The 11,161-nt window shown below is 43.8% G+C and overlaps 1 protein-coding gene across 1 annotated transcript; it reads left to right on the plus strand.

Annotated features, from left to right (window-relative positions):
- Window positions 1-148: 148 nt before the first annotated feature.
- Window positions 149-10,412, plus strand: emilin2b (elastin microfibril interfacer 2b). Its single transcript, XM_071525657.1, has 10 exons — window positions 149-291; window positions 586-711; window positions 1,955-2,133; window positions 2,614-3,920; window positions 3,984-4,374; window positions 8,754-8,930; window positions 9,045-9,098; window positions 9,188-9,238; window positions 9,332-9,448; window positions 10,066-10,412. Exons 1-10 carry the CDS (start codon window positions 149-151, stop codon window positions 10,392-10,394), a joined length of 2,874 nt encoding a protein of 957 aa, XP_071381758.1. The 3' UTR covers window positions 10,395-10,412.
- The last annotated feature ends 749 nt before the right edge of the window (window positions 10,413-11,161 follow it).

The raw sequence follows: 11,161 nt of genomic DNA on the forward strand, positions 1-11,161 counted from the left end.
ATCCAAGGACGCTGGATGAAGCTTGTTAGGTCTTGGCATTACAGAGAGAGGGACCAAACCGCGGAGCCTCACTGATCCCTGGATCCCAGAGCTGCACTTATTACTCATCGGAATCTGAAATAACAGTGTATGATATTGAAGCCTAACCATGAAGAGCGTAATCTCCGGATCACTGAAAAGTCCACTTGTTCACTTTTTACTAACTTTTCCACTAATCAGCGGAACTCCGTTTCAGTATAACATGTTTCAGGGCAACGCGTATTCTGGCACCGAAACAAGACAGAGAAACAAGTGAGTCAACGGAATGTCAACATTTAATGTTTTTGTATTTTTTAATTTGCATGCAAATGGCCAGGTTGTTGATTTGTTTGTTTATGTTGTAACACTCATTTATCCTTTACAAATTCAGTTGACAGCATGCGCTTAAATCATCAAAGGAATTATAGTCTGTGTGTAATTCTAAGTGTTCGATCAATGCAAACTAATGTGTTATCGATTAAATGGCACTCAAATACGCACCGCGCGTTTTCACAGGAGAGGTTAAACCTTGCATCCTTAAAACCTTTTGTGTCCCCCCCCCCCCAGAAACTGGTGCGCCTATGTTGTGCACAAGAACGTGAGCTGTGCCGTCGTGGGAGGCACGGAGAGTTTCGTGCAGCCGGAGGTCTCACCGTGTCCGCTGCAGCAGCCAAACTGTGCGCAACAAGTGATGTAAGTCCCCATGAGTCCAGCAGACTGGGTGGAGGGCGGATAGCTCTCGACTGGTACTTTGAACAATGTGCAACAATTGCTACGAAGGTGTTTTAGGAAGATTACAACTCGGGTTGTAATAACATTAGGCACACCCAAACAACAAAAAACACTGTAATAGCCCTATAATAATGGGCGTGGTAATTGTGAGTCTGCGGTAGTCCATTGTGAGTTTACAGTGACCCTAATGTACTTAATGGTATTTCTCTTTCTCTTGTGGTATCACTATAAATTCCCTATAATGTTCCTACTTGGTAGACCTACTAGGCTACATTTAGGCTAGTTTATAGTTTTGTTGTGACATTTAAAATGTATTAGCCTATGCTATTAGGCCTAGTACAGTTAGGCCAAACTTGACAAAACTTTCAGAATGAAAACTAACAAACTTTGTGTGTATTAATTAAAGAATCTGAATTATTATTTCATATAGCTGTAATCCACTCAACTTTCAAGAGACAACTATATACAATTTTGCAGGATTTGATAAATTTACCTTAAATAACGTTATGGGGGAATAATACATGAGTAAAAGAGTTGGTCTATTTACACTTTACTGAAGCATCTGCTTTGAATCGTTGTGAGCGGCCCTTGTAAAACAGGAGTCTGCTGTTGCCTTGGTTTTGCTTTCATGTACATTGTGCAACAAATAGAGACTTGTGAGATAAATCCTCGGACCAGGGCCATGTGGGCGAAGGTGTCGTGTCCTCATTGTACTGGGTGCAAATGGTGAAAAATCTGCAGCTGCTTACAGCAAAGTGCGTGATTAATTAGAAGTGCGACTGTTGTGCCTCTCCAGACTTTGTTGTCAATTAACAGATTTTTATTACTGGGATTCCAAGTTTACATTGTTTTCCTGAGTGGGATCACTGTGCACGCATACTTTGGCACTGTCGAGCATTTCTCAGTCTGTATTTCACAAAAGGGCCATTGACAGCTTAGAGGCACTAGAGAATAACATTGTGTATGTGTTGTGATCATGATTGCAAGATAGTAGGCTATTTGTTGTTTGAAAACTCACTTGAGATGTGAACATTGGTCCAGATTTGAGTCATGTCATCTCTTTTTAGCAGCCAGTGAGCAGAATTATTATTAAAAACCATAATAAACCATTATAAACCATATTATTAAGACTATAAACCATGTTTCAGTGAATTTGAGAAAGCTGTATGTAGTATTTATCTCTTCACATGTCACATGTTCCCAGGTATCGGACACACTTTAGGCCCATGTACAAGATTGGCTACAAGACTGTAACAGAGCTGGAGTGGAGGTGCTGCCCGGGGCACCAGGGTCACGACTGCAAGGAGCTGAAAGACACGAAACCACGTCAAACAGAGCATCTCTATGCACCTTCTGCCTCTGGACAGATTCCAACATCACACGGTAAAAGTCATGGTTAACACTAAGACTGAAATCTGGAATGGAAAAATATGTTTAAAAAAGTAAAAAATAAAAGTAACAGACATAACAGTTGGAAAAACTGAAAATAAACTGAGTGGCTATGAAATAAACTGAGAAACTAAAGCTGAAAGTCAATTCTCCAACATTGTATATTTGGACAATATTTATTATACAGTATTTCTCAGCTATTATACTTCTTATTGGCCATGGCAGTGAAAAATACAACTGATCTTCAATGCAAATTAAGTTAAAACGAAAACACTTGTGAAAAATAGAAGCTATATACATTATACAAAATAATAAAACTAATTTCAGAATAAAAACTAGAGCAAATCATGTACCTATTTTTACCCTGGCAGAACACATCATATTAGACCCAGTGTTCCCAACATTTTAATGCAATTTTCATAGGAGGTATAAATATTCCCATTTCCTCACCCTCTCTGTCATTCATCTCTGTAGGTCCAGAGCAGCAGTCAGAGGGTCAGAGAAACCATCCGTGGGGAGGGGAGGAGCAGTTCGGAGGTCAGACGGGCCACAGGGTGCCTGGGGGTCAGGGAGGAACTCACAGTGTGCAACACCTGGAGGAGGAGGTGCAGCGTCTGTCCCAGATGGTCCTGGACATGCAGGTGAGCATGACAGATATGTCCTCCAATCTGCGGCTGGACCTGCAGGAGGACGCCAGTAAAATGCTGGTGACGCTGCTGAATAACCTCGGACAGCCTGCCAGCGCTCGGGGGGCGGAGACCCAAACCATTCAGCTGCGGGGTCTGTCCTTAGAGCACAACACAATGCAGGTGGACGAGGTCATGAACAAGATCAACCAGGTCACAGACACTCTGGAGTCCAAGAGCAATGCCCTGGATGACCTCTTGGGTCGGGTCAACCATCATGACGGACAGATTCGTCTGCTGATGGAGGCTGCCCAGAGCCCCCTGGTCACGCCCCCTCCTGCTCCCCCAGCCAGTGATGCAGACCTGCACGCCTACGTGGACGAGAAGATCCGTGCTCTGAGAGAGGAGCTGATGGAGGGCATGGAAATCAAACTGGCAGACTTGAAGAACTCCTGTGAGTATAAAATCATGTCCGTTCAGGAGCAGTGTGAAGGACAGGAGACCAACTACCTCAGCTTGGCCGAGCTCATGGACTCCAAGGAGGCCGACCTCCGCAAAGAGATCCTGGACCTTAAGGCCAAGCTGGCCGATTCAGACATGGAAGTTCTGCCTGGAAACACCCAGATGTCTGACTCTCTTTTGGCCCGTGTGGAGAACCTAGAGGTCCGTCTGAACTTGTCTGAGAAGAATGTGGAGATGCAGTGCTTCTCTCTGGAGGAGAAGATGAGGAAAGAAGGCGCAGACGTAATTACAGACTTGAAGAAGACTCTGGAGGACAGGCTGACCTCCATAGAAGACAGTGTCACCCCTCTGTCTCCATCAGGGGTTCAGGCAGAAGGTCTGGATGCTCTACAGAGGGAAGTTGACACTCATAAGGGCACTATTCAGGCTTTGGAGGATAGACTCAATGTTTTGGACCAGCTGTGCTCAAATGAGTGCAGGTCTAATCTGACTGTTGTAGAAAACACTGAACAAGACTTCCAGAGCTGCAGAATTGCTATAGATGCTATTCAGAATAGTCTAAAAACCCAATCAGATGGCCTTGGAGCCATGGAGGGGCATCTCCTCAACTGCAGCACCAGCCTTGAGAAAGCACACAGTGAGCTGGGCTCCCTGAGAGGGCATGTGGGGAGGTTGGAGGACTCTCTATCAGATGTAGGCCGCTCTGTTAGCCGGCAGTCTCAGGAGTTGCAGAGCCTCAACTCCACCTGCGGTCAGGTTAACACAGGGGCTGCGCAGGAGGCCAAGGACCTCCTGGAGCTTCACATGACACAGCGCCAGGAGCTGAGACACAAGCTGGAGGAGCTGGGCAGGGAGGTGAAGGCTGAGGCCAACCACTGCAGGGAAAAAACAAAAGATGTAGGGAAGGAGATTGCCAATATGGACGGGCGCATGTCTGGTATTGAGAGTGTATGTGGCAAGCTGGAGCCTCTCTCAGATAGCCTACAGAGGATCAAAGAGGGTCTGAATAAACACGTCAGTGGGTTGTGGACTTGTGTCGGCCAGCTGAACGGCACGGTGAGAGCTCATGCCCAAGATATTGGAGGACTGAAGGGAACTTGCCAGAACCTCCAGAACCACATCTCTGACCTTGAGGATCTAACAACCAGTTCTCCTGTGAAGACAGGTAAACTATAGCTACTCTAAATACATGAAATGATCCCTTCACTTCCATGAAATGTGAATGATTGTTCCATTTTCTCCATGATGTAAACTATATTCCAAATGTTTTTAAACTCATTTATCTTCCAGTTTTATACCATGACAAATCGAATTCATCATCCACACAGGTGCTCCAATAGTAAAAGCTTTGAAATTGCAAACAAATAGCGTAAATAATTTTTCCTTTCAGAGCATCGTCTGGAGCCAATTTGGGCATCACAAGTTGTGTTTCTTTAAATGAGGCCATAGTAGTATGTGTTTAATGGAGGGCGTGCAATATGGGAGTGTGTGTCAGTGTGAGAGTCGGAGGAAGTTGGATTTCCATTTAACTATGTTCTGACTTAAAGGAGGCAGGGTTGATTGAAGACACATGCTTGTTTTAATAGACCCCGCTTGTATTGAGCAATGCCTTGGCCTAAAGAAATATGGCTCAGTAGGCTTTTTTTGTGCAAGTGTGTTCTCATGTGTGTGTCTGTGTACATACACATATGTATGGTTTTGTCAGTATATGTGTTTGTACTTGCATTTGAGTGTGTGTATCAGGGTGATCCTGTTCACCTGTTACACTAGACTAGTGGCATGTGGATCTGCTACTGTTTTTTTTATTTTTATCAATGCTAATATATTATTGCAAGACTTAACTTCATTATTGCAAGCCTATCTGTGAGTAAACATTTCCATATCAATGAACATGGTACATACTCACATGGCCTGCTCATTAATGGTGCCTACTGTATGTGGCCGAGCTTGACTTCACCGAGTCTCACAGTCGTAAATGTGAACTAGAAGCACACCCATCATGTTTATGAGCTGTGTGTCTTCTTCTGGGACCTGCTAGTTTTGAGTCATGGGTTTATGGAGCAGATGGACATGGTCCAGTCCAGTCTGGGATCCTATGGGAGGTGAACTGTAATTTAAAAAAAAGCTCTGATTCTAGTTCTGGTCCCAGTTCTAGTCAAATCAGAGACCAGAAACTTTGCAGTTCAAGGGTTCGAGTTCAAGTTCAAGTTTGTTTATATATCCCTTTATCACAAGCATGTCTCAAAGGACTTTACAGAGAATGAGCCTAACTAGATCTAACTGATCAACAATCAACAGAACGGTATAAGACAAACATAAAGAAACAGAACAAAGTATGACACACAATAGCAGATTTTAGCAAGACATAACAGCCAGGCACCACCAGCCTTAGACCCTCGAAGCAGGAAGGAAAAACTTCCAAGAAAACCTTTGTATCCATGGCGTTTTTCCTGAAGTTATGTACAGTTAGCTCTGTTCATGTATTTGAGATGCCAGCTTTCTCTCATGTGCCAAATACGCCTATGGTAACTGAGAAATGTTGCTACCCCACCCTATGGTTGTTGTCATAATAATAACTGGCATTTTAAATCATCATTCTGTCAGTGGGAGTTTTTGGAGAACAGCGTCAGGGGGAACAGAATTATTCATGTGTTCCACTCCGGCTCAATGATGTTTCACCAGCGGCCATGTTGACCACTCGCTATGTAAAACTGCTTGGCCCCCTGCCTCTTTTGCCCTGGCAGCGCTGCCACATCCTGTTGTCTCTCTGCCTACTTATCTAAAGGGGCTGGAAAATGCTGCTTGGAGGAATCCATTACAGGGAGATCTGCAAGCAGCTTATCAATGATCCACTCAGACGAGCCACTCATGGGCGTTCTTTGCTTCAGAGCCAAGGGTTAGGTGCTACTGGATTGATATTGATATCACACGCCTTTTCCTCACACCCTCTTCAGTGCTTTCTCATTTTCTCACTCCTTTCTCTATAACCTCATCCACACTTTTCTCACATTTTTCATTTAGGTTGATGCATTTCCATGGCTCAGTTCCTCCTCTCTCTCTAAATTGACAGTGTGAATACTCAGAGCTGCACTAGGGTCCCCAAGTGACATTTGTCCAAGTCTGTGCTATGACATCAGACTTGTTCTTAACTTCTAAAAAGAGTCAGGGCAGGGATGAGGAGGGATGTGATTCATCATTCCCAAAATTATCTGAAAATATCTTGCAGATTGACCAGATCACGCAACTGCCTGGCATGATCTTTGACTACATTTGGCTTCATGACAGTTCATGAAGGAATTACAAATCCTAAACCACTGGGATTTGGCCTGAAAACTTGTGTTTTTGTTCATGGTGTGGCATGTGAATGTACATATTACAGCTGTGCCTGTCCACAGTTGAGAAAAAATAACTCTTGTCCATTTGTCAAATGTTTAGCATAATTGGAGCAATTTCCCAAACCATTAACTATCACCAAGGAGCTTATGAGCTGTTGCCTGTGCCCAAGAAGCACTCTCAAGCTCAGCCAACAAGCGTGTTGTGTTTTGTGTTTTCACATGTGCCCACTCTTTGACTCATTATGTAAATGTTTCCCTTAGAAGCTATCTTTACAGCAGTACCACTTCCCCAGTTTGTTGATCTGTATGTGTCAAATGTATGTTTCCCAATCCCTTTACTTGTGTTAAAGCACATCCTTCTCATTGTGTTTGATAAGGTGGCCTAGACTCACTAAAAGCCCAACACTTTAGAGCTCTATTATGGGGAAGTTTTGAGATAAGGCTGAGTGGTTGGGTTGGCAGGTCAATGACCTAAGAGAGATAAGACAACTTGTAGGGTGACACACTGTGGCCAGTGGTCAAGCATGATAACCCCAGGAGAGCAGATCGAACAACAAGCTTGGACCTGACAGAAAGCCCTTCAAGAACAATAAAGCATGCCGCATTTCTTTACTAGAGTGGGTGTTATATTAACTGTGACAGGTTTAACCTAAGAAATTCAACAATCTCCTTTTTTCCCCCTGAATTATGCCTCTTCTAAATTCTGAGGGTGGATTTATTAATTCCTAAATCAAAGTCTAAGAGCTGAATCTGGTTTGGCTAACAGTGACTCATAAAGTCAACACATGGTCCAAAATTGCTGTGCAGTCATTATGATGTGGTATGTAATGGGGAAAAAGGCCATTCTAGTGACACAAGGGGCCGTTGTATTCCAGAATGGGGGGCGAAGTGACTAACGACAAGGGAAGGGTTTCCCAAGCCTCTCTGGATCGATGCAACACTTAAGACTTGGGGGCCACAGGAGGTCCAGCTGCAGTTGTTTACAGCTTACCTCTTTAATCATGACACACACGCACACACACATCCAACTACAGTATGTGCCTCTTTTATCATCTTGGCACCAGGTCCGAAATGAGTTTTGAATCATTCCCATCAAAGCCTGGTCAGCGCACACTGCAGCACACACCTAGCTTTATATGCAGAGCTGCGCACTAACAAAAGCAGACTAGTAAAACAAACGCACATGTGCACCTCGAGCATATCTGCAGACTGACCCCCTGTGCTGTTTTACGGTTACCAACTGGTCCCCCTCCACATGTTATGTTTAATAGGAAGACTTGTCTGGCTTTTATAGTGAGTGACCCTTTTCCCTGGGGTGAGGGACAGGCTGTCTGCTGGATGTATATTTGCCCATGCCTTGGTATGCTGGTATGCCTTTTATGTGCTGGTTTTACCGAGTCTGGGCCGGTTGTCTCATTCTAGACCAGAGAATATAACACCGACTCTGCCCCCAGCCAGGAGAATTGATTTGTTGATAAAGCCCTGTGTACTGTGGTTGAGCCATCTCCGCTGTGGCTCTCAGGAATGTAGTTTAGAGTTGACCACCCTGTGATAGGTAGCGGTCCAGTGGCCTGTCATTTTCTGTGTTTATGTCCATAATGACAGGCTACGGTGATCACTCACTGTTTGGCTGTTAATGAGAGTCCTACCATAAACATAAACACAACTGAATGTTTCGTGATTGTCTTAGCTCTGTCTTCTTGGTTGTCTTAGAGTGAAAAAAAATCCACCCTAAAATGTAATTACATGTTATATTTTGTCAGGATTTTGTTAGTGCAAATAAGTCTCTCCCCAAGTTTGAAACAAGTGAGCTAAGACCTCCAATCTGTGATGTCATCAAATTCCACTGCTGAGTTGTTTCATGGGAAATACTTTGACACTGAGATTTATTCATGTTCACTGCCCAAGATCATGAAAACATAAAGTATTTCTGTTATGGGGTGGACATTCTTTTCAAGTCCTAACATTATGAATGATGACATAATATACAGAAACTATTAAAGTAAACGGGAGATAATTACAGTTGACTAAAAGGCCATTTGATACCATTTTGTCCTGATGAGCATTTCTGTTAAACTACTTGAAACAAGGTAGTAAAACTCTCTTTGTCATTATCCTCTCCTTTCAGGTGTTCAGGGCGGTGTGCTGGAGGGCTCGGGACATCCCCAGCCGACCGAGGTCAAGTTCCAAGGGTCGACCCCTCTGGAGAGCCCCACTGTGCCGGCCGGCCCTCCGGATGCCCCCCTCTCACAGCCACAAGTGATGGAGACCGGGGAGGCCGGTCCGCCTGGCACCATGACTTCATCCAAGCTGCCCAAAGGGACTGATGGCAGCATGATGCCTGTCCAGGGCTTCGCTGGAGCCCCAGGTGAGAGGGAGAGAAGCAGGACAACACACACACACACACACATATACACTATACTGTATGTCTCCCAGCATGGTTTCAAACCCTCATTAGATCTCTCATCTTTTTATCTCATAGCTTCCCCACTCAAATCCACAGACTCCGTAAAGCTTAGCATGCCAGTGATTTCAGGTAAATGCTCCTTTAACTTTTTTGATGCTTGTTTTGCTTGATAAATGAGTCTCTCCCAAGTGGACAAAACTGTTACTTCTGCTCAACAGATGTGCAGATGCCTCAGAGACCATCAGCACAGAAACCTGTCATGGCTTCAGGTTGGAATTTATTCATTATTCCAGTTCCCAGCTCTATTCATATCTATGATGTCTTTTTCAGAGTGTATGACGTTGTCTTCCCTGTGTGTTCAGGTGAGAGTGTGTCGTTCTCAGCTGGTCTGAACCTTCTGCCGTTCCCTGGGGAGATTGGAATCATTCGCTTCAACAAGGTGCTGGTCAACGATGGAGGACACTATGACCCTCATACAGGTAACTGTTACTGTACTGACTGGCCCATACTAGCAAAGCATACAGGTAACTGTTACTATACTCACTGGCCCATAGTAACAAAGCATACATTCATTTTCAACACTCTTTACTCGCAGTTTATTATTGCCATCTTATTGCATGGCTTTGCTAAATACACAATTCTGATTGGCCAATGAAGGCATTCTCAGGTCTTATTTTGTGGGTGCATCTGTGAGGATGCCCATTCAGGAGTAGCCCCGATGAAATGATAGACAGCGCTGAGATTGGATTTACTGTTGCTCTACCACTCAAGTTCCTAAAAAGCACTAATGCACTTGTCTGAATAACAAATGTTTCACAAAAAAAACCTTGTGACACCATGTGCCAGTTTTTTGAGGAAGTTTGTAAGTTACTAATGAAATCAGTTTTAATGAGTATTTTGTGTCAACTGAGCATACTGTACAACGAGCTGGTCACTGCAAAATAAGCTCTAACATTGTGATTCAAGACCCTGATTCAAAGTGGCTTATAAATTCTACCTCACTAGCTGTTTTTACTCTCACTGACATAACCTGCACAGCCATGTGACTGATCTTGATCTTGATACACTTTTGCAAAACGTGTCCCCATGTCCTCAGGTGTCTTCACAGCTCCCATGGAAGGCCGCTACCTGCTGACTGCTGTACTGACGGCCCAGCGAGGGGAGAGGGTGGAGGCCGTTCTCTCCGTGTCCAACCGCAGCATCCAGAGGTTAGACACGGCCGGCTTCTTGTCCGGAGCGGCACCGGTCCCACATGAAGAGTGCAGCTGCGGCGGCTCCACCTCCCTGAGCCTGGTTCTCACCCTGAAGCGAGGAGACAGGGCGGGACTGGTCATGACCGCCGGAAAGCTCGCCATCTCGGCCTCCTCTGAGGTCCTCTCTTCTTTCAGCGCTGTCCTCCTTTACCCCAACCCAGCAAAAAGATAACACAAGAGAAAGAGCGGCCCAAGCCCCTTCAGAGATAATGTCCCACCCCTTTCAAAGACAGCTAATATCTTTATATGTTATGTAAATTATATGTGGAGTATGGAGTTCCTCACTGAACATACACCAAGGCAAAAAGTATGTTACAGTATTCAAAGGGGAAAAAACAACCTGTTTACCAGAAGGAAAGAAAGCAAGTAAGAAAGAATGAATTAAAGAAAGAGAAGTTCCAGTCAATAATTACTCTGATTATTCAAGCTATTTCTATGATGAGCATTAATATATATAGTATTTTTTATTGGTTTGCTGTATTTTTGTTATTTGTTTACATTTCTCAGTGTAGTTTTTATTTTATTCCTAGATTTTATAAATTTCTATTCTGGGTGGATGTTTAATTGTAATCCACTGCGGTACAACTGCAATCTGTTCCTTTCTTCATATTTAATTAAAATAACAATTTCAAATATTTCAACACAAACACCTAGAGGTGCCTGCACCTATCCCACTTTTTCATTGCCGACTTTGAATATTGGCTGATCCTAATTGAATCCATTAATTTTGCTGAATGTAGAATTAGACTATTAGTTTGTAGTCATTGGAAAAAATCGAGATATGATTTTTTTCCCCCTCAATTAAAAAGACCTAACATATTGTTCTTGGTATCAGATTTCAGTATTACAGATATCCTATTTTATTCTGGTATTGGGTCCTAACCAGGAGTTCTGATGAAGACTATTACATACCTCCCATCCCCCTTGATATGTTCATTG

Source organism: Centroberyx affinis, unplaced genomic scaffold (genome assembly GCF_046629955.1).
Source record: "Centroberyx affinis isolate AG114_WGS23_722 - 3 ecotype Tasmania unplaced genomic scaffold, CSIRO-AGI_Caff_v1 ptg000109l_1, whole genome shotgun sequence".
Classification (NCBI taxonomy): Eukaryota; Metazoa; Chordata; class Actinopteri; order Beryciformes; family Berycidae; genus Centroberyx; species Centroberyx affinis.

What these genes read in the sequence shown, in the direction of transcription:
- emilin2b (XM_071525657.1), top strand. Translation starts at nt 149, where the DNA reads ATGAAGAGCGTAATCTCCGGATCACTGAAAAGTCCACTTGTTCACTTT. An exon ending in GAAACAAGACAGAGAAACAA is followed by an intron (nt 292 to 585) that starts GTGAGTCAACGG and finishes CCCCCCCCCCAG; the next exon opens with AAACTGGTGCGCCTATGTTG. An exon ending in ACAGATTCCAACATCACACG is followed by an intron (nt 2,134 to 2,613) that starts GTAAAAGTCATG and finishes TCATCTCTGTAG; the next exon opens with GTCCAGAGCAGCAGTCAGAG.